Source organism: Talpa occidentalis, unplaced genomic scaffold (genome assembly GCF_014898055.3).
Source record: "Talpa occidentalis isolate TD23 unplaced genomic scaffold, MPIMG_talOcc4v2.1 talOcc4.6, whole genome shotgun sequence".
NCBI lineage: Eukaryota > Metazoa > Chordata > Mammalia > Eulipotyphla > Talpidae > Talpa > Talpa occidentalis.
Window position 1 is genome coordinate 90,678,162 of NW_023604972.1, and position 23,102 is coordinate 90,701,263.

The 23,102-nt window shown below is 42.2% G+C and overlaps 1 protein-coding gene across 5 annotated transcripts in view; it reads right to left on the reverse strand.

Annotated features, from left to right (window-relative positions):
* Window positions 1-4,258: 4,258 nt before the first annotated feature.
* The window catches only part of GCNT4 (glucosaminyl (N-acetyl) transferase 4), a 35,247-nt gene continuing 16,403 nt past the window's right edge, over window positions 4,259-23,102 (reverse strand). For 2 of the 5 annotated variants that reach the window (XM_054688162.1, XM_054688161.1), the window contains exon 2: window positions 4,259-6,313. In XM_054688162.1, the coding sequence (XP_054544137.1) occupies window positions 4,945-6,312 (1,368 nt within the window). In that variant the 5' untranslated portion in view covers window position 6,313 and the 3' untranslated portion in view covers window positions 4,259-4,944. Of the gene's footprint in view, window positions 6,314-10,444; window positions 10,498-13,893; window positions 13,915-18,424; window positions 18,439-23,102 lie in introns of those variants that run through there. The other 3 variants (XM_037529498.2, XM_054688164.1, XM_054688165.1) reach the window with 3 other exon arrangements.

Genomic DNA, 23,102 nt, shown 5'->3' on the forward strand with positions numbered 1-23,102 from the left:
AACCCCTGAGGAAATCATTCTGAAAGCATTCTTCACTAACTGGGCATTGAGACACCTTCTTTGATCTGTTAAGGGAATGGTTACATCCTTTCTTTAGAAAAGGCTTTGCTTACTTTGAGGACTGGAATAGCCATTTTATCAGAAAAAAAGTAAACTCAATTTGTTTTACATATGTAGAGGCTTGGCGCATATACACCCACTAAGTGTCCTATATAATTGAGAGAGTGATCTGTGCCAATATGAAAAACAATAATAAAAAAGTCCATTTTCTTCAGAATTATAATTCTGCTCTTGGAAATGCATCATAATGGAATGATTCAAGGAAACTAGTATATATATGACTGTTCACAGCACTGTTATGACAGCAGTAAAAATTTAAATAGCTTATAATCCAAAAGTCCGACAACAAAGGAAAGGCTTAGTGGAATTAAGGCATGATCACTGAATATCCATAAAGATCATGTAGCAACATGGGAAACGGATTGCAAAATATATTGGTGGTGGGAAGAAAGGACAAAATATATACATGTAAATGGTAGGATTAGAAGGAGCATTCAGAGAACTATCTTTTTCAGGATGCTAGAATTATGAATATAAATTGTTTCTATTTAAATTACTTTTATTGTTCTCTAAATTTCTTTTATTGTTCACCAGGAAAAAGTAAAATACACTTACCTAGGTCACCCATGATTTTCCCCACTCAGATTCTTCTGTTGTCCTCTGAATGATTCAGTCCAAGGTGCTCCCAGGAGAACTGTGCTGCTCTGGGTGAGGGTAACCCCTGAGCTCAGGGAATCATCGTCCTGTGGTTTGTATGTGCCACCTGGGTTGACACACTGATCATGTATCTGAAGAAAAACTCAGGCTGTTTATGTATCATCATAGGACTATTTTTCTGGTAGTAGCAATAAATTTGCAATCATATTTCTAGGGTTGTCTCATGATTAGTTTCATGAATTAGAAGCCAGTCGTCTCCATTTAGATGTAGATTTATAAGCGTCAAAGGAAATACAGAAAAATATGAAACTGGAACCAAACCTATGGTCCCTTAATGTGGTGGGCTCTTCCTGCTCACACCACCAGCACTACCAAAAACATCCAACCAAGTTCTTCTATAAGATTCCTATGCATTTGTATGGTTGTCTAGCTTGGCAAGAACAAGAATGAACTTCAGGTTAAGTGCAGATGTTAATTTTTATTGTGTTGAAGAGTCCCCAAATGGCCTTACTCATTGAGATGGACTGTGGCTTGTGAATGTGACATACACCTGGCCAGCCAGGGAGGCTGGTGACTGCTATGACTTTAGAAAGGATGAAAGAAGAAAACTAGCCAGGGGGATACTCTGAGTAAGGGCAGGGGGATGGAGATCAGCAGTGCCAAATACTCCTCACTTGGTAGAACTAGGAAGGGTGTTATTATCCAGGACAGAGGGGAAGTTCATTAGGAATTACCCACCAACCAAGCCTGAAGACACTGGTACAACCAGGCTCCTGTGTCCAAAGGGCTACAGCCAGGGAAGGACTCCTGGTACGGAGAGAAAAAGTCTTGATCTTCCAAGGATTGAGGACCATGAACTAAAGAGCTGAACTACTTCTTAAAAACAAGATTTCATAAACTTAGAGGAGAAACTAATCTGAAGGAGAACAAAGATGAACATTCTGGAAGATTCTCTGAGACTTTGTCAAATTAAACCACTGAAGTTAATGTGCTTCTAGTCTGTGCATGATACACACACCAAATTTCTTTTACTCTGAAGTGAAATTAACTGTGCGCTTCAAATATTGGGCAAATGTCATAAACTGAAAGAATCTTTGGGGGGCACCTGTGTAACCAGAGGAAAAAAACACAGTAAATTTCAAGGGGTTGGTTTGTGGAGCACATTTTATTTTAGAATACTGGAGAATTAACATCTAGTGGCAGCATAACAAAAAAAAAAAAGCTACACCAATCTTTAAAGCTCACATAGTGGGAAACACATCTTGTGAAAATGGAAAAAAATAAATTAAATTAAAATAAAAAAGCAATAGATTTAGAGATCCAGTTAATAAAAATATTAAAAAAAAAAATCAAACCCATTCCATCATTAACAACAAAACAGCTGTAAAATACATAAGCTACACTCACTTGATATTCCAAGATTGCCATGTTTGTTTTCTATAAAATATGTTCAAATATATACATACATGTATGTGAAATATACACATTCTAGAAGGCAAGAGAAATCTTCAAATTAAAACATTTAATTTATATACATTTTTTTCACTTAACCTAACCAATAACATTAAAAATAGCAGCAACACTGGTCTTTAAATATTATATTACAGTAGGTAGTTGATATATATATTTTTGGTAGTGCTTTCATGATCAATATTATTATCTAAAACAATTTGTAATCTCCAAGGTCTTGGTCTCATTGCCAAGTACCTTAGAGTCTAGATTCAATAAATATCAATACTATATAAAGAAATTTGTAAAACACATACTGCAGAACATTTGCCATACCAAAAGGAATCATATCAAAAGATTTTAGGGAAGAACTGGGTTTGAAGAAATGCTGAGAATCCACAGGACTCCCAAGGCAAAAGAGAGGAATCTCACAAGCTCCCAGAAATGTTAGTATCTAAGTCCTGAGAACTGTGACAATGGGGGAAGAAGGCACTGCCACCTCTTCATGGTTCCGTGTTTCATTTGAACAGTAACATGATTAATTGGAAACTTTCCCACTAAAAAGGCATAAGCTAATTTCTCACCAGGAGGCATGACACCCAACTGGGAGGCTGATACTTATTTTTCAGCATTTACATTTACTCTGATGACCAAAGGCATAAAATCCAAGATTTCAACAGGATCTTATGTATTTAAGGGAGAGTAGGAAAATTATTTCTAAACCCACTCCCAGTCTGTATCACTGGGCTAATTCACTAACTGTATTGACTGAAAATGGAATCCCAGGTGAGGTGACAGGGGTTTCTTCATACCTGGGTTCTGTTACAGAAGTTGCCCCTGCAATTGGGGCCTTTCTCTCTTTATATTTCAAAGGTTTCAGAAAAGGTAAGCAGTTAAGTCTCACAATGGGGTTGAATCTGTGTGCCTTATAAGAAGACGATTCTGACATTTTCATAGTTTGTCCCGATTTACAAACCACTTCATATTCTATTTCAAGTTGCTCCTCACAAAAACATGTGAAACCAGGACAGGTATCAAGTGCTTACTTCAAAGACAGGCAAGTCCAGACTCAGGTCACAGTGACACATTTTGTCCTGGCAACATGCACCAACAAACTGGCAAGGGTCTTCTGGAGTACCTAGCTCCATCCAACAGTTACTTAATTTTAAGAACACAGACTTGGTCATAGTTGTTTTCTGAAGAATGAAGTAATCAGAAAGGGGTAGGGGAAGAAAGAGTTCAAGAGAAAAAAGGGAGAGAAAAAGTGTCCTTTGGCACCTCAAAAGCTTCATAAGAAGCCAAAGTGCATTTCACAAGTACAACACAGACATTTAAAAACATATTTAAATACTTCTAAACAGTCTCACTTGGGCCTTAGTTACTACATCTCTATGTAGTTACTGAGGCTGAAGTTGAAAATCAAGATCATGGAGAAATTTTTACGTGAGTTCCACAATTTCCCAAGAGTCTGTTAAAATGTTACAGTCTGTCCTCAGGACCTCACTTCTGCTGCATTTTACCTCCAGCACAATACCGTTACATTACAAATGTATGTATATTTGCCTCTGTTGGTAGATTTCACTTAAAAAAAATATTGTTAATGAATATTCTTGCTATGTCCTTAGGAAAATTACTTTTTCCCCTCTGGATCTAAGCTGAGAAAGGGCAATAAATTTAATTTTTAGAATTTAATGTTGGTTTCCATTTGGACAGTTGCTGAAGAAGAATGAAAAAGATCTAAATGGCCATAATAATTAATTTTAAAAACTCTCTTATTTCACACAACTTTTTCAAGAAAATTAAGTCATTCTCAGCTTGATAGTTCCATAAAACAAAATTATACTAATTTCATCATACAGTGTGAGAAATGTAGTAATGATATACTATGAACCAGAAGACAGGTTCAATGTCTGGAATGTGACATTCTGAACCATTAATCAATGCTTCATGTTAATCACGTAAAGTATTTTAAAGAAACCGTTGAATTAAAATGGAAACCTTTTGCAATGCCATGTGTGATGTGATGCAAAAGTCTTCCAAGCCCCTTTGTTCCTGTCAGGCACAACCTGGCCCAATACCCACCCACCCCAGAGCCTCCTGACAGTTACATACCCTAATTGCCTCACCAACAGCATCTTTCTGACCCTGGATTGAATAAATGATATACTGAAAAGTAAACTATGCCTTGGCAAGCAGGAAGTTTGACATTTCTTTGAGCTCCTCTGAGGTAGAGGGGTTTCTCCTAATATTCTAATAGTTAAGTCTAGGGATCAGAATTAAGAGACAATGGAGTGTTGGTCATTGTACTTCAATTCTGTTCTGAAATGTGCAGTTATCTGATTATAATCACCACAGAGCCCAAAACCTCAACAGAGTCCTGATTGCTATGTAGAGAATTTAAGACGTTAAGGATGCTGTGTGATTAGTATAAGCCAGAGTTCCTGGTGGGCGTTGTCCAACTTGTTACAAATTGGATTTAACTCCTACACATTTCTAAAAAATTGCCTAGCGCACAGTAGGAACTTAATAAATATCCGATGACTGAATATTTAAGATCCCTGATTTAACTCAGTGAGATTACAAACAAAAACTGACGTTAAAAAACCCAACCATTGCAAGCCACTTTTCACCAAAGGCTACATCACTTTCCATCGTGCATGGAATTGTAGACACCTTTCAAACTCTGAGATGGTTAAGTTCAAATGGTACCCGGTCTGGTACTGTATGTGGTTTCACATTAATTCCAATTTCATAAACCTTATTTCCATCACGATTTTACTATAATGATGTGACTGTGGGATTTTTATCCATAAATAATTTTTCTGAAGACAAAATGATCCACTCTCTCTGTTGTTCTTCAAGCTTTTCTGCCAAGCATTTGATCAAGACAGGGTCCACCTTAGAATCAAATTTATTAGCAAACCAATGTCCATCTTTTATAAGCCACCTTAATTCTGCTGCTCCATAGATACACACACTTCGGAGGTGAGAGCCAGTACAACTGGGGTAGAAAAGGCCTTCATGGTAATTCCATTTGACAAGGCGGGTCTTACTCTGTAGGTCAGACACATCCTGGGCTGACCTAGAAATCTCCCCAGGAACTCCAGGCACCCGAATTAAGGTAGCCCAAAAATGCTCATCAGGTGAGTATGTATCTTCAGACCAGGCAAAAAAGTCTTGAACGAGGGTGTTGTTGAACATATATTTAATAAATGCTCGACTTAAAACAAAGTAAGCACTACCAACAAATATCTCAATGTTATGAGGGGGGGCTTCCTTGGAGATGCTTGTCCTTATTGGTAGCTTCACATATTCATAAGGCACCTGTCTGAGTTCATGGTGAAAAGTGAACCTTTCCATTTTACTGTTCGAGGGCTTCACCGACTCTAACATATTTGCTCCATTGAGTTTCTTCAACTCTGACACTAATTCAAAGTTTGACTTCAAGGGAAAATCTTGCCCACATAAGTTGATAACATATTTCCATTGAACTGAAGACCTGAGAAGGTCTGACAAACAATTTAAATCCGCTTGGAGTCTGGAAATGTGGGCATATTGCACAGTCTCCAATTTGGAAGCAATGAAAATATTGGAGAAGCACTTAGCTAAATTGTTCATGGCAACTTTGAAGGCAGTTGGTGACTTATGATCATAATGGATGCAGTAAATATTGTGCCGGTTGTATATAGCATGGATGAGTCTTTCAACCATAATTGCATCTTTGTGAACAACCAAAGAATAGGCTATGGGAAAGTTCCTTTCCTCCCTTGAAACAAGCTTTTGATGGTAATTTCGTAGGTTCTGATAAATGTCACAATCACTGGTCATTGACACCACATCATCATCTTCCAAGTCAATGATGTCTCTTCTTCTTATTTCCAGACTCTTGCCGATTTCCAAAGGTTCCTGTTCATAGACACCTGAGCAGTTAATTTCATATCCAACTTCATTCTTAATATGGGTGTACCTGTTTCTTACAAAAGGTGAGGTACTTAGAGAGTATTCAACCAAGTAAATACCTCTTTTAGGGAAGAGCAGTCCCCCTACATTTAGAATCTTCAGCAAGGAGAACAGCCATATGGTTAAAAACAGGAGGAACACTTTCTGCTGCAGGAGGTATTTTAAAAAACATTTGAATGTCTTCATTCTGTAAGAGGAGAAAGGAATAATTCAGTTCATATATTAAGAGAAAATTAGTTCAATTTAACCAAAATTCACTGGACCCCTCGCAGACAGATGCCAGACGCAGAGATGTATGTGTGGAATGGGGCCATTTTGTGATATTCTGTGTTAACTGTAACTAATTTTGAGAGATGTTGGCTATCAAATAGATTGGGAAATAATATATACTCCAAAAATATAGGCATCATCTATCTTACATTCTCTGTACTTCTGCTTAACATTCAAGAGGTCCCTGGAGAAGCAAATGGCCCACTCAAGGTTCAAAAGGAACACACATGTGGAGTCTACCTTTAGATTCTGTTAAATCTAGGTGTGAAGTCAGATGAGGAAAGCCCAGCAAATGACTCTACTATGGTAGACAGAATGTTTGTATCCCTCCAAAATTCACATGTTGAACTCTAATTCCCAATGTGATATTAAGAGGTGGTAGCTTTGGGGAGGTGACTAGGTCATGAGGGTGGAGCCCTCATGAACAGATTGGTATTCTTATAAAAAAAGACCCAAAGCATCCCCTTGACTTTTTGGTTATGTCAGGACCCATCGAGAGGACAGCTGACTATGAATTAGGAAGAGGGCTCTCACCAGATACTGAATCTGCCAGCACCTTAATCTTGGGCTTCTCAGCCTCTAAAATTGTGAGAAATACATTTCTGTTGTCCATAAGCCACACAGCCTATGGTATTTTGCTTTCACAGTCTGTATAGATTGTGACATCCACCTTCAGAAATAAAAGTAGTGGGCAGACATCCAAAAAAACTATAGCAGTATTGTTTATAAATTATATAAATGTTTATATAAAATGTTTATAAATTATATAAATTCAGTAAACCTACCTATCCCCTTGTTTTTAATTTTGTTAACCTCCATTTCCTCACAAGGATTAGCTATTTAGTTCTTAAAATGAAAAGAACTTGACTCAGCAAGAGTGGGTGGGGGGTGTAAAGCTATGTTGGAGGTCAGCTTGGTAATATCTTTAAGTGTACCCACCCAGAAGATGGCAAGTGCGTGCAAAGAAGGTGTGTGCACGAGAAGGTCCCCGGTAGGGTTCTTTGTCAGGCTAGAAATGGAAAGCCATGAAGACCTCCTCTAATGGGGCATTGATTAATTACACTCAAGCTTTGTAAAAAAAGCCTGAGACAAATCTGCATGTGCCCAAGTGGGACAGTCTCACAATAAAACAGAACTAAGCAAAATACTGAACCATGTACATACTGCTCACATGTGTACCCCCCAAAAGGCTATACACACACAAGTGTGTACATGCAAAGAGCACGTGTTGGCAAACTTTTCTGTCACAACTACTCAGCTCTGCTGTTGTGGTGGGAAAGCAGCCCAGATAATGTGTAAGTGAGTGGGTATGGCTGTGTTCCAATAAAACTTTATTTACAAAAACAGGCAGCTGGCTGGATCTGGCTCATGAGTGAGTTATTTCCAGAAGCATGCTGTACAGACACCACACTGGGAACAGGAATTGTTTTCCAGAGCAAGGTTGGGAAAGGACTGAGGACTGGAGTCCTGGGTGAGTGAGGGAATTGACTTGTCACTGAAAATCCTTCTGTACTATTTGAATTTTAAAAATGTTAATATGACTTTTTCAGGTGAAAACAGGATAACCAAGAAAAGAGCATAAATGTGGGGTTACTTGGCAGCAACAGGAAGGGGGAATCCAGGGAAGCAATACCCCCAGGCCTGAGCAAAGAGGGCTGGTGAGCTCTGCTGGCTGCTTCAAATAGATTCCAATAGAGAGAACACAGGAGGTCTGAGGATCCCATTTGCAATTTCCTAATTAACCTAATAAACATCCCAATAAACCTTGAAGGAGAAAATAATTATTACACTTAATTTCCTTAGCAAGAAATTGGTGAACCTGATTTATTTCTGTAGGGTTCTTCTATGTATATCTCTTGAGGATGACATACCCCATTCACCTCACTTGAATCACATCAACAATGAACCGCCGTGCCGAACCCACGTCCCCTCCAGCTACGTCACAATCTCTCCTGCCACTGTCCCACGTCCTGTTCTCACCTCGATGGCCTTCACACACACTCTCTTCTCAGCTCCGTGGATTTTGACTTCCACATATACACTGCCAGCATCTGCACCTCCTCCCCAGGCTTCTGACATGAAGATCCAATTGCTTGATGGACATCTCAACTGGATCCCACAGACACTCAATCTCAAAAAGTCCAAAACTGAAGGGGTATTTTTTTTATATCTTTTTTTTAAGATTTATTTATTTATACAACAACTGGGGTACAGGTCAGAGGTGCGAGAGGGTGAAAGGGTGAGAGAATTCACCAGAGAGAGCAGAGAGCAGAACAGGCAGACTGACGGGACGAAATACACTGCTGAGGGGAGCAGTGGGCAAGACAGGAGAGGTCTGCCACGTCATGTGGGTTTCTCCCTGGCCGGCCGGGAATCAAACTCGCGCTGCAGAGATTGCGGACAGCTTCACAGGGCTGTGCTCAACCTGCTGCACCAGCAGGGAGGCCCCTGAAGGAGATATCTTTACCTCTCCTGTGTTTTCTGTCTCAATTTGTGGTGAGATCATCCATTCGATGTCCCAATCTTGGAACATGAGCATCACCAACTCACACCAACTCCTCTCCCCCTTCACACCCACATTAACAAATCACCCCATGAATATGCCTTGAGCCCATTCCTTCTTCCCCACCCCTTCAAAAGGCAGACAACATCTTTGCTGAATCAGCAACTAGGTCAACGGAATCCCAAGCAGGCGCATGGTTCTGGATCCCTTATCAGGTTTCGCTTTCTGTTCCTCTGAAGCAGACTGAACAGTGTTCTACCCTCTCAGGCTCAAGGCCAAGGTTCCTGTTAGTTGTTACAAAGAGTGGGAAAATTGACTCATGCTGCAAAAAGCAACACAGACTACAACCCTAGAAACCTGAGCAAATGTTTGGAATTCAGTGCTGGGATAAAATAAGACTTAAAATATTCATCAATTCTAAATCAATGAGTCAAATAATCAATCGATATTGTCATTGTCCTTATTCATGGTAATTAGGGATAAATAGGAAGCAGGCTAAACAAATGGCTAAATTAAAATAAATCTTACCCAAAGGACCTAATGGACCTAAAGGACCTTTCTTGCTTGCTTGCTTGTTTTTTTGCTTTATCTTTTTCTTACTTTATTGGCCCACAGAATCTTTAACATCAGTTAATAGCTCTCCCTGATACCATAGCAGTAAAGGACCTCACATTCTAAAGAGGTTTATAAAGTGGCCAGAGCTGTAATGTCCTTTATGGGGCACCATTTAATTGTCATCTTCACACTTACTTAAAAAGGAGAAGGCCAATTCACCAGCCTGTCACCCATGTCCGGGGCCTCTCCTGCACCCAGGCTTGCCCTGCCCTTCCTGTGAATACCTAGACACCCGCTTCCTGCCTCCAGCCCGGTGCCTGGAGAGTCTGGCTGAGCAAGACCATGACACCAGCACTGAGAGAAGGTGGGGACAGGCGACCGGGGGAAGGAGAGGTGCAGACACATTGTGAGACGTTCTGGGGGAACTGGTCCTGGGTTCCAGGACCAGGAATGAGAGTTAACTTTAAAGGAAGAAGGTGCGTGAATGAGGACAGGCCCGGTACCTCCTTTCTGATCCTCTTTCGTCCATCTGGGCATCATTCGGGGGAGAGCTTGTTTACCCACAAGTTTTACATCAAGGGAAATAGCCAGCCCTCCAAAGCCACCCTGTTCCAAGTCCCAGCAAAGCCACTTCCCCTGCTCATTATGGCCACAAATTCCTTTGACTGAAAAGCATTCTTTTACTCAAATTGAAAATAAAAAGGGGTAAAAGTGCAAGCCCGTTAGTGTGCATGAACTTGTGTCAAATCCTGAAAGGCGTGACTGGCCTCTTCCCAGCTGCGGTGACAAGTCAGCATGTACCCCACCCCCACCCCGACACCCCAATACCAGCAGGTTAGAGACCACGCTTCTCTATGAAAGCACAGAATCAAACTACAAACTGGGGAAAAGGCCTCTGCCTCAGTTAGCCATAAGCAGAACCCTTAGAATACTCAGTTGTGTCCCATAAATCACTAACATATTATCTTCCTTAGAAAGCCTTGCACAAACCTCCAGCACCAGCCTGCATTCCTGATGAGTTTTGTTGACAGATGAATCGCGGAGAACACGAGACCACCCAGTCCGCCCAGATGATACCAGCACAACAACCATGAGCTTGCAAAAACATGAAGAAAAGTGGTAACAGCGGGGCCTGAGCAGCCACAATGATCAGCCGAACCTCAGACACCCTTCTAAGCATCCTAGCCCAAGCCCTACGATTTGAGACGGTGTCTTGAGGATATGAAAGCGCCATCTCCCTAGAATAGTAGTTTTCTGTGTGCACCTAGCTTTCCTAACCCCAGTTCTTGTCTTTCTTGTTTGGCTTAGGAGTGTCAAGTGGCTGAAATTAGATTCTTTGGCAACACCTACCATGGCTCTGCTTTCCTGGGACACAGTGCCCTACCCCCACCCCCAAGCAGGGTCATCTAGGGAGCCCCAAGGGTCAGGAGCAGGGGTGGAGATGGGCTGGGGACAAGTGGCACCACCTCCCTTTCCTGCCACCCACAGGCCCCAGGCTTGGAGGGGATGGAAAGAAGATTCTGAGCAGAGTGGACTGCTCTAAAGTGGGCAGTCAGGCTGGCCACATGGTTTCTAGGCTACCAGGACAGCAATGCCACCTTCTGCAAACATCCCACCCTGGTTCTTTCCCTCTTAAAGACTCACTGCTAGGGAGTAAGCAGGTGTTTTGGTGCTTTTGTTAGTTGTTACAAAGTTAGTCCCATAGTTACAAAATTAGTCCCATAATTACATTACAAATAATTTTCCATCCATGGGAGAAGGAGTACTTTGCCTATCATCTGCCCTAGTTGATGGAGAAGCCCCACCTGCGTGGCATGCGTTGCCCAATTGGTACAGGTTGCTAGTGATAGTGATAGAACCAAGAAGGAAATGATCGCAAGATTTGATTGCTATCACTTAACTGAAATAAGATCTATTTGGATAAGTTTACAGCCCTTCCAGGCAGTTTACAACCTTCAAGAAAACAGCAGGAGCAGGAAGGTAGACCCCGGCTAAGTGGTTATAATTGCATCCAGGGCTAAATGGCCACAGCCATTAGCAGCTCTTCAAAGAACTCTCCTTAAGTCAGCAATTCCCAAAAACAACTCTTTCAAAAGAAGTCCATCCTTCCTTTCCCAGGGAAGGAAGCAGAATAGGAAATAGAAAACAAACAGGGGTGGGGGTGAGGGGAAAGAAGGAGAACGAGAAAGATGGCACCGAGGGCCCCGCCATTCTTAATTGCTCAGTCGATGAAATTGGCTCCGCCCCTCCCAGCTCCTGCGCACGGCCCTGCAACTCTTTCCATGACTCACACAGACAGTGGCGCGCTTGGGAGAGGGCAAAGGAGGTATGAGGGCTTCAGGATGTGCTAGACCTGGGCTTGAATGCCTGAAGAAACACAGTAGCTATAGGATTGAAACAGAGCTAGTTAACCTCTAAAGTCAGTTTTCTTGTCTCCAAAAGGAGATTAGAAATCCAAGCCCAGCTGCGGTGAGGGCTCTGGAGAGCATGTATGTGAACGGGGTCACCCCACAGAGATTCTCAGCAAGATACGCCCTTCCTTTCCTCTTTGCCCAAATCTTGGTGGTTTTCCAAGTACATTAAATAGCAATGCTGATCCTGTGTGGCTTGCGATGTTTGTTTTCAAAGGAAAGAATTCTCTAGATGGTTGTATGCAGACCATGTTGAAGAAATGAACCGACTTTCACTTTTCAGACCAAATGGGAGGGTGGAAATGTCTTCAGGAAGGATAAAGTCGCTGAGAGCCAAGGCCTGGCTCAGGGGTCCTGAAGCCAGAGGGTCCTGCAATACCTGTCCCTCTGCCCAGGAAGCCGGGGTTGCAGCTCGGGAAAGATTCAGCCTTCTGTTCAGGAATGGCCTAGAGAGCAGCTGGGTTCTGGACAAACCCCTCAACCTCTCCACATGTCTCTGTCCTCATCATGATAGCAGCACACCAAAGGGGAAATTGAGGTTTCATGGAGTGATGCCAAGTGCTACAGCACAGCCCCGATCACGACTGCCTGGCTAATTAAACCAGTTACATCTTCACCATCACCACCTTCGCTCATTCTGGCTGCCTTCCTCCTCCTCAGTGACTTGAAAGATTCTGCCCAGACCTATGGATTTTGTTACGTTTCTTTTCTTTTTTTTAAGATTTATTTTATTTATGCATACATACAAGAACTGGGGTACAGGCCAGAGGTGCTGGGGTTGAGAGGATTCACCAGAGACAAAGTGGGGAGCAGGACAGGCAGATTGACCGAAATACACGGCTGAGGGGAGCAACAGGTGAGTCAGGAGAGGTCTGCTGTGCCATATGGGTAGCTCCCTGGCTGGGGATTGAACTCGTGCTGCAGAGGCTGGGGATAGCTTCATAGTGCTATGCTCAACCCCTTGGGCCACCAGGGAGGCCTGATTTTGTTACTTTCAACCATCCTGTTTTTTCCAAAAATCTCAACATAAATTCACTATTTTAGAGTTAATGCCTAATACTCTTTATTAATTTAAAAATATCATTATTAATGTAGAATCAGCAACAAAGAGTTGCTTCTCACAGCACTAAGTAATTGGAGTTACTCTGTAGCTAGTAACTCATTCCTTCCAAAGGCAGTTCCTACCTTTATCTCTTTTTGACAGGTCCAGAAATGGAGGCACATGGACACTGATTGCCCAATGATACAGAGCTGAAAAGCTCACATGGGAACTTGAATGGAGAGTCTTGCACCAGAGATGCACTCTTAGCCCTAGAGGCAATATTGTCTCTTGGCACACAAACAAATTCCATATATGTTACAACAATTTGAGTTCTTGACTAAAATGGGTCATTGCTCTGTCTTTGCTAACTACTCTAAAGCCGAAACAGAAACAAACAAAAAACCATGTTTCAAGTCCTGAGATTTCTGCCCCATTTCAGGGACTGTTTCCATGGAGAATCAGTCTGTAGTATTACTGGGGAGGATCACATTCTGCCCTTACACTCAGAGGCCAATCCAAGTACTTAGAGATCAGTTAGCCTTCCAACCATGTAACCCTGAAAGGAAAAGAAACTTGGCTCACTCTAAGAAATTCTGCCATCAGTTTGTTACAGGGCAGGGAGAGGTGCACCCCAGACCCCCCAAAACCTGCCTGCTCTAAATGGGTTCTGCCATCCACCTCATCGACATAAAACATATGAGACTTTAATGGGAAGGAACGTTAATACAATTACGAAATACAGAAAAGGCAAAGAATCTAGTTTCTAAATCAAGCACCCAAAGTTACCCATCCCCTCCTGGGTAAAAGTCCACCCAAGCAGGATTGGCCCAGAGCAAGGCCCCAAAGTCTGCCACAAGTCTAAAGCATCTTCCAGTGGGGACCCACAGAAAAGCATCAGAAACAACCAGACAAGTCTGGAGGGAAAAGAGCAAAACCAAAATCAAGACAAAAACCGCCATTGTCACCTCCCCACGGGTCTCACTCACATCTGTGTCACCCAGTCCACCACCAAAAGACAAGCGCAGTTTCTTCATGTTTCTCCCTGCTCCATGTGCCTCCTCCAGGTCTCCTTCTGGCTCTGCATCCTGCTTCCTTCCTTCCTCAGTCTCCTCTGCAGCTTCTTCTGTCTCTGCTCAGCTCCACCCTCCTTTTGGATGGGGCAGGGAACCTGGAACCTCCCCCTTTCCTGGGGACCACCCTGTTACAAGTTCCTTTTGTCTAATATCCTATCACTGATCATTGACTGAGTCACGTGGCCAGTGACACTGCTTGGGTTCCCTGAGCATTACTGTCAATTTTAGAAAACTTTCTGGATGAAATCGCTCTCCATGTGGAGAAGAGCCCATCTGGGGGACACCCATAAGTTCTTCAACTTGTCTTTTATCAGTGAGTTGAAAAATATGATTTAAGAATTTATTGATTAGAAATATCAGGGTTTTGTTTCTTTTTAAAAGCATACAAGGAAGAATCATCACTTAAGAACATTAATATGAAGATGAGCTCACTAAAAACAAAAATCCTGATTTAGTTGAATAAGCTAAGGTCCTTCATCTTACCTATGAGTAAAGCTATTGATTCTCTCCTTGATGACATACCCATCACCAAAACCAGTGGACATTTGAGCAGAAAACAATTAGTGGGAGGATGACTCAGCAGAGATGCATTTTCTCAACACCCCCACCATACCCAAAGAGTTGTGCGAACGAGCAGAAGGGCAAGTTTCTTGCCCGGATGACCTTACATTCTTGTTGCTGTAAAGAGGAGATTGTAAAGGCAACACTTATCAGACTGAGAGCCCATCAACAGTATCTATGGAAATTAAGAACAAGGTGACTAGGTCACTCATATAATACAAATCAAGGACAAGCGGTTCTCAAATCATGAGAGGTTATGGTCTCAAAAAGGAAAAGGAAAATATTTTCCATGTACTGTTTAGAAAAGTAAATACTTTCATTTAAAAGAAAAGTCTAAAGAGAAAAAGAAAGCTCACCAGTAAACACCATGTGGCAGTGATATTCTCTGGATGTCCTTCCAGACTATTTTCAGTATCACACCTTTTTTGGTTACTTTTTAACAAGAAGTCATATAGATGGTCACTGCCTTATCTGGGTTTTTTTTTTTTAATTTGTTTGTTTTTCATTTTGTAATGTACTCTAAGATAGTGCTTTTTTAAACTGAGTCTGCAGATTGTTATAAAGTAAGCCATTTCTGACAGAGGTAAACATTTTTCTATAGAAAAACATAAATATAATAGGATTTACTTTTCTAGGTCTTTCTCCATCAAAATGTAATTAATTCACCCATAATTTCTTAAGAAATCTAGAAGCAAAATTCAAAAACTGACAGAGACTTTAACAGTGGTTGAATCCAAATCCCTCCTCCTTTAAATGAGATAACAGAGTTTAACCTCATTTAACAGAGTTTCATTCTTGAAATGCCAGAACACTTTTCACCCATTGCACATATTTGTACATGCAAGTGCCCCCCTTCAAGGGACTGGATAGAAAGGGGACATCTACCCATACTCAGGTCCCTCCTGGTGGCATTCAGTCCAGCCTGGCTCCACTGCCCCGTCCACTGAGGCTTTTTTGGCCTAAAGTGGACAAAAGTCCCTACCTGACAGTCTATGCTGAGCATATGTACCTTTTATGTGATCTCACTTAATTCATTCAATAAACCTGGAGGCAGGAAATATGATTATCCCTATTTTTCAGATTAGGAAACTAAGTCACAAAGGATAAAGCAGGTGGAGAAGCAAGGATTTTCAACTATGGCCCGATTTCAGGGGCTACACCCACTATGAGCTACAACACAGGCTGCCTTTCCAATCCTCCAAGCCCTTGGCAGCAGTCAAATCTCAAATGTTCTACTCCAAACAGAATTTCAAATCTACCTACCTTTTCCACTCCATGGAGCCATTCTAATACCAGTCAGCATCAACTCTAGCCTGCATGTGAACTAACCTCCTGGCCTCCCTTGCTTCTCTCTAATCCATTTCTATACTGTAGCCAAAATGATCTTTGAAACACATAAGTCAGATCCCTTCCTATGCTGCATTCAGATGACTCCCTATTCACTGCACTTAGAATAAAATCAAAAATTCTTTCCAGTTCCTGCCCCTGCCTTTCTCTCCAACTTCATCTTACTCTGCTCTTTATTTGACACATTAACCTCTAAGCAATACCAGACTTCTCAAAATTCCTAGAACACTCTAGTCTCTTGGTCCTTGTTGTTTCCAGGATCAGACCATTCCCGCCTAGAACCTAGCCTGACTGGTTCCTCCATATTGCTCAAATTGTTGGAGAAATGTACTCGGATCCTCCCTGATCATCCTTCTTAAAAGTCTCTCTTGAATTTCACACTCCTTGTTTGCTTCTAAGCATGCATCCTAGCAGCTTTTGTTTACTTGTTTATTTCCATCTCCCAGACAGGCCTTGTTCATGCTGTATCCCAGTCCCACATACATACCTGCCCAGGGTCGTAGCCCAGAAGGATTCAAAGTCAGAAAACCCAAGTTCTGGTCTAGGCTCTGCCACCAAGTACTCCTCCAGTCATTTAATCTTGGGACAGTCTTTATTTTCCATGTATTAAATGGGGATAATATTTTTTCGATCCCACAGTACTATTATGAAGGCCCAATGCCATGAGCATGTGGAAAACAACTTTGGGAAGTAAATGTCAGGTATTAGGACTTCTGCAGTTTTTGGGTTTTTTTTTTTTTTTTTTTTTTTTTATAGAGGCATGTTTATTTATTTGTTTGTTTGGTTTTTTTTTGTTTATACATGCACTGGGTACAGTCAGAAGCGCGGGAGGGTGAGAGAATCCACCAGAGCCAGAGCGGGGAGCAGAGCAGGCAGAAGGACCGAAGTACACTGCTGAGGGGAGCAGCGGGCGGCAGGAGAGGTCTGCGCGCCATGCGGGACCCTCCTCTGGTGGCCGGGGAGCAGCCGGGGATTGAACCAGCGCTGCAGAGGCTGCGGGCAGCTTCGCAACCCAGCGCTCAACCGCTGCGCCACCGGGGAGGCCCAGGACTTCTGCAGTTTTCCTGGGGAAACTGAGTCAGTCAAAATGCTGTGATTTCATTTTACTTTTTTTAATCAATACATTATTATTCTCCTCATTCGGACATCCTAATTATCATTTGTATTTCACTACATTCTTCCTTGTTATTGTCTAACACATACATTATTCCTAAAGAATTATTTCTAAATGTTGTTCTAAAATCCACATGTCTTGGGTTTTGAAAGACAGGAAGAGAGTTACTTTAATCTTTAAATTTTTTTTGTCTGCTCAATACCTTCTGAAAGACTGATAGCCAACAGATTCCTTTAAAAGACACCAAAGCAAAGCAAATGCAACTAGTTCTGTGCAGTCATGATCAACTAAACAAGCTTCTACAACTCTGTGCATGGTAGAAGCTATAAAATTTCCCCTAAACTCAGTATCTTTAGAGGCAAGTCCTCCTCTGCATTGCACAACTGCATACCTGTTTTAGCAAAGCCATCCCAAAGGATTGTGTCACCAACATAGCAATACCAAGGCTTCTACTCCAACAGAGTGCAAAAAATATATACTTCTGTTATAGGACAGGGAGAGGGGCAGCCCAAACCCTGCAAACCTGCCTATTCTAAATGGGTTCTGCCATCCGCCGCATCAACACAAAACATATGAGACTTTTATAGGAAGGAACTTTAATAAAACTAGGAAACAATACAGGAAAGGCAAAGAGTCTAGTTTCTAAATGAAGCACCCAAAGTTACCCGTCCCCTCGTGGGTAAAAGTCCATCCAAATGGGATTGGCCCAGAGCAAGGCCCCAAAGCCTGCCACAAGTCTAAAGCACCTTCCAGTGGGGACCCACAGAAAAGGGTCAGAAACAACCAGAAAAGCCCGGAAGGAAAAGAGCAAAATCAACATCAAGATAAAAGCTGCCATTGTCACCTCCCCATGGGTCTCACCCACATCTGTGTCACCCAGTCCACGACCAAAAGACAAGCGCAGTTTCTTCACGTGTCTCTAGGCTCCATGTGCCTCCTCCAGGTCTCCTTCTGGCTCCATGCTGCTTCATTCCTTTCTCAGTCTCCTCTGCAGCTTCTCCTTTCCCTGCTCAGCTCCAGCCTCTCTTGAGTGGGGCAGGGAACCTCCCCCTTTCCTGGGGACCATCCTATTACACTTCCACAGAGCCTCTGCCAGAACTCAGTGCTCAAATTGTCAAGTTCAACCTGTCTCACCCAAAGAATCATCCAAAGGGGCTCTGATGGAGGCCACTGATGTGTCACAACCGACAACTTCCTCTGCAGGAAGTTCATTTACAAGTTCAAAGACCAAGGCCACCCACTTTCACTAAACAAAGGTCTGTCTACTTTAAATCTAAATTTGAGTACAGAGGACTGAATGAAAACCACTTTTTTAGAATTCAATTCTTCCAACTAGTAACATCACTGGAACCGCAGGAGTCTAGGGGGATTTACCGGTCAGGTCAGGTGACATGGAAATGCCCGTATCAGAATAATATTTACCAGAAGGTGGTCCCTCAAGGTTGTCAGACATCTGGGATGCAGCAATGAAGCAAAAAAACGGTAGAATTCAGCCCACCTTTTTCAGTGGTACAAATTAGGAGATAGCCAGCTTGATTCTTGTCCTTCTGACTTCAGAGGGCAAACATCAAAAGCTGTCAGTGTATCTTGTTGGGGAAAGCTATGTGGCTGAATGTCCTTGGCATAAGTCTAAAAGGCTAGCAATGATTTTACTGAATGAAAATTTTTTTATTTTATAACAATCTGTGGCCTTCATCAGGTTGCAAAACATGGGGGGTTTTCCCATGGAAAAAAAAAAAAGGAAGGGTGGATTTCAAAAGTAATTCCAAGCTCAATAGAAACACTTTCAATCAAAGGCTTTCTCCTATGTAGGTAGGAAAGATTTTACCCCAAAGAGGCTAATTTATGTGTTTGCTCTTTGCCTTCCTCAGGTTCTCTCCTCTGCCTTCTACACCCGGCTGGCCACACTGTGAAACCAAAATAGGCTTTATGCTGTAAATTCAAAATGTGGTTGAGAAAACTTTGACTTATTTTCTATCAAGAGGAAAAACTGAATTGAAAAACATTTATGCCTACTTTTTAAAAATGCATGTTTAGTGCACCAGAAAGGAAAAAAAAAAACCAAATTCCCCCAACCAAGGTCTATCTGGCATGATTCCCACATTTCTAGAAGCACTTATTTTATATCAGCCCAAATTAATTTCTCAAAGGTTATGTAGCAGCTGAAGAGGTACTCTGATTTCTATGTGCTCCTTTCAAGTAGAAGCTGCAATGCCCAAAACGGCATCCCAGGGATAAACAGATGTGAAGCAAGGGCATCCGTGGCAGAAATGGCTTAAGGCCAGGCCACACTCTCCATGAATGGATTAGATACACTCTGTTTTAAATCAGAAGAGCTCCTTTGTTTTCTGTATTTTGCTGATGTGGTGGGCAGGAGGACCAGAGACTTCAATATGCTTCCGTACTTCTGCTAAAAAATTACAGGCTGGCAAACCTGGCAGGACTTCACCATTTAGCTAAAGATCGGTGCTTCTGGGTATAAAATGTACATCTTGTCCCGAGAACTTATGAGACAGAATAAAATTAAGACTTAAGAACTTTAAGTTGAAATAGAATGAATAAAATCTGCAGTGCTCGGAAGATTCTGCCAAAACAGGAACTTCAAAAGCAGAAATTTCACGTAAAACATCTTACCAAAAGTCAAATCTAGAAATAACTCCAGGAAGCTCTCCAGCTGGCACCTCCTGCAAGATGTATTCTAGCAATGAATTTAATTAAGATAACAGCCCTCAAAACATGGAGGTTTCACTTTACATTAATAAAAAAGTCAAAAGACTGGTTTAGAAACTAAAGCTCGAAGCAAACTTATATGTGAATGATATAGAAGGCAAAAGTAAAAACCAGACTCTTGAACTTTTCAAATGAATTATAATGTTATAATCATTAAAACATATGGTTACAGGCGCTAGAAAGACAGAAATTCAGAAGCAGACCCCGTAGGTTAGTGTGTAATGTAGGGATCTGGTAGAGATGGTCACTCGCCTTTCAACATCTAACTTCTCTTTCTTCTTCACTAACAGAACCCCTCCATTTTTAGTGGCAGAAACATGCCCCTCTAAAAGCCTTTCCCCCTAGTTGCCACTGTAGAGGTACAGTCAATGAAATATAATTTGAGGTATCTGAAAAAATTCTTTAAAGGAAATTTTAAAAGAGAGGAGGGCCTCCCCTGGTGGCGCAGCAGTTGAGCGCTGGGCTGCGAAGCTGCCCACAGCCTCTGCAGCGCCAGTTTGATCCCTGGCCCCTGGCAAGGGTCCCAGTTGGTGCGCAGACCTCTCCTGCCGCCCGCTGCTCCCCTCAGCAGTGTACTTCGGTCCTTCTGCCTGTTCTGCTCCCTGCTCTGTCCCTGGTGAATTCTCTCACCCTCCCACGCTTCTGACTGTACCCAGTGCTTGTATAAATAAATAACTAAATCTTGAAAAAAAATAAATAGAGGAGAGGCAGGCTGTTGTATTCTTTCCTTCCCTTTCCCACCTCTCTGCATGGAACTCTGACACAGGCTGGAGTTATAATAGCCATCTTGGGGCCACGAAGAAAGGGCCAAGAAATATCAGAGACCTCGGTCTCAAAATCCTCAATCCTCTAAACCAGTAACAGCAAATACCCACCCTGCATTCTTGATGTATGAGAAAAATCAACGCCTCTGTGTTCAAGCAACTTTACAAAGATGACTCTGAAATATGACTCTATGAAAAGGGTAAAGCTTAACTCAAACACACACGTACACAAACACATGCAAAATTAAGCTTAAATTTCAACCAGATTAAAGTATCTACAGTTGATTCTTTAACAACTTGGGGGTAGGATAACTGATCCCACTTGATCAAAACCTGCTTTTAACTCTTGAGTTCCCCAAAACAAATAAGTCATCCCTATGGGTTTGACTTTAGTACCCACCGTACCAAAATCCATGGCTGCTCAGGTACCTTATAATCCGCCCTCTGTTCCTATGGGTTCTCTACATCTGCATGGTCAACCGATGGACATCTCAGGTGGGTTGGATTCATGAATGCAAAATTTGTAGAAAAAAATGTGTCTGAGTGGACCCAAACAGTTCAAACCCATGCAGTTCTAGGATCACCCATACTTGTATAATAGTACAAACCTGTATACAGTCAAGCACAAAGTTGTGTGTATCAGATGATGTAGAACTTTTGTATTCAGAGGTAGATGCAGCCTTGGGTAAACATCTGAAGGGAAGGAGACTTTACCAAGCTTTACTCAATCAGCTTGGATGTGGGCATGCACTGTGCAGCCTACCTAGTTAAACACGACTCAGCTTTTGGCAAGCCTCTTCTTGTCTAGTTCTAGTCCCCAGCTGGGGGTAGGCCACATAATCTCTGAAGGTCATCTTGCAGGAGGGCTGCCTTTTGAACACTTGTTTTATTACAAGCTTGTTATACATGGAGAGACGAAGGTAAACACGTTGAGTAGCTCTGAGCTGTGCTTTCTTCCTCCCCCTCCTTGTGTGACCCCATCGCCTCCTACACATTCGACCCCACTCCATCTCACGTGCCTGCTGTATCTCTGTGTACATTACAACTCATTGGGAATTGGGCCTCCCCCGGTGGCGCAGGCAGTCGAGCACTGCGCTGTGAAGCTCTCCACAGCCTGCAGCGCCGGTTTGATCCAGGCCGGCCGGCGAGGGTCCCACATGGTGCGGCAGACCTCTCCTGTCTCGCCTGCTGCTCCCCTCAGCAGTGTATTTTGTCAGTCTGCCTGTTCTGTTCCCCGCTCTGTCTCTGAGAAATCCTCTCACCCTCCCGCGCATCTGGCCTGTCCCCTGGTTCTTGTATAAATAAACAAATACATCTTAAAAAAAAAAAAAACCCATCGGGAATTGAAAGGCAGTCGTTCTGAATTAAAGTTCTGACCATACTAACAAGCGGCCATGCATCTCGCCTCCTCATCTGTGAAAGAGTCGAGTGGATGCAGGGATACTGGGATGACTGAGATCCCACACTCGCATGTTCTGGCAGCAACAGGAGACTGGCACATGGGTGCAGGATAGTAATGGGTGAAAAGCATTTAAACATGCAACAGCCAGAGGAAGGAACATTGAGTATGATTGATCAGAGGTGGTTCAGCTTGATCCTCAACATACCACACCCACTCCTGCCCACAGAGACCACCCCTGGGAGGCAACAGCCAGGGGTGTCCATGGAACAGGATGGTGAAGAATCCACATCAGAGGACTCTACATTCTCACTGTCAAGGGGGAATCAGACAGGCACCCACTGGACTATTCATACAACTTTTCTGTTAGGTTTAATCATTTTTCAAAATAAAAAGTCAGTTTTTAAACTAGACATAAGACCTGAAACCATAAAATACATAGAAGGAAATATAGGCAAAACACTACGTGATTTGCACATCAAAGACATATTTACAGACACATCACCCAAAGCAGTGATAGTGAAGGCAAAGATCAACAGCTGGGACTACATCAAATTAAAGAGCTTCTGCACAGCAAAAGAGACAATAACAAAAACAAAGAGAAACCCCACTGACTGGGAGAACATTTTTGCACCCAACACTAATGATAAAGGACTGATCACAAATATCTGCAAAGAGCTGATGAGACTCAACAACAACAAAGAAAATAATCCAGTCAAAAAATGGGCAGAAGAGCTAAAAAGAAACTTCTCTGAAGAGGAAATGCAAATGACCAACAGACATATGAAAAAATGTTCCACATCACTTGTAATCAGGGAAGTGCAAATCAAAACTACCATGAGATACCATCTTACACCAGTGAGAATGGCACATATTAAAAAAACTAGCAACAACAAATGTTGGCGAGGGTGTGGAGAAAAAGGAACTCTCCTGCACTGTTGGTGGGAGTGCAAACTGGTCCAACCACTATGGAAAGCTGTGTGGAGATTTCTGGACCTACTAAACATAGAGCTTCCATATGATCCAGCAATTCCACTCCTAGGTATTTACCCAAAGGACACAGAAACATCCATTCCAAAGAGCACCTGCATCCCTATGTTTATAGCAGCTCTATTTACAATAGCTAAGCTTTGGAAACAACCCAAATGCCCAAAAATAGATGACTGGATCAAGAAGATGTGGTACATATATACCATGGAATATTACT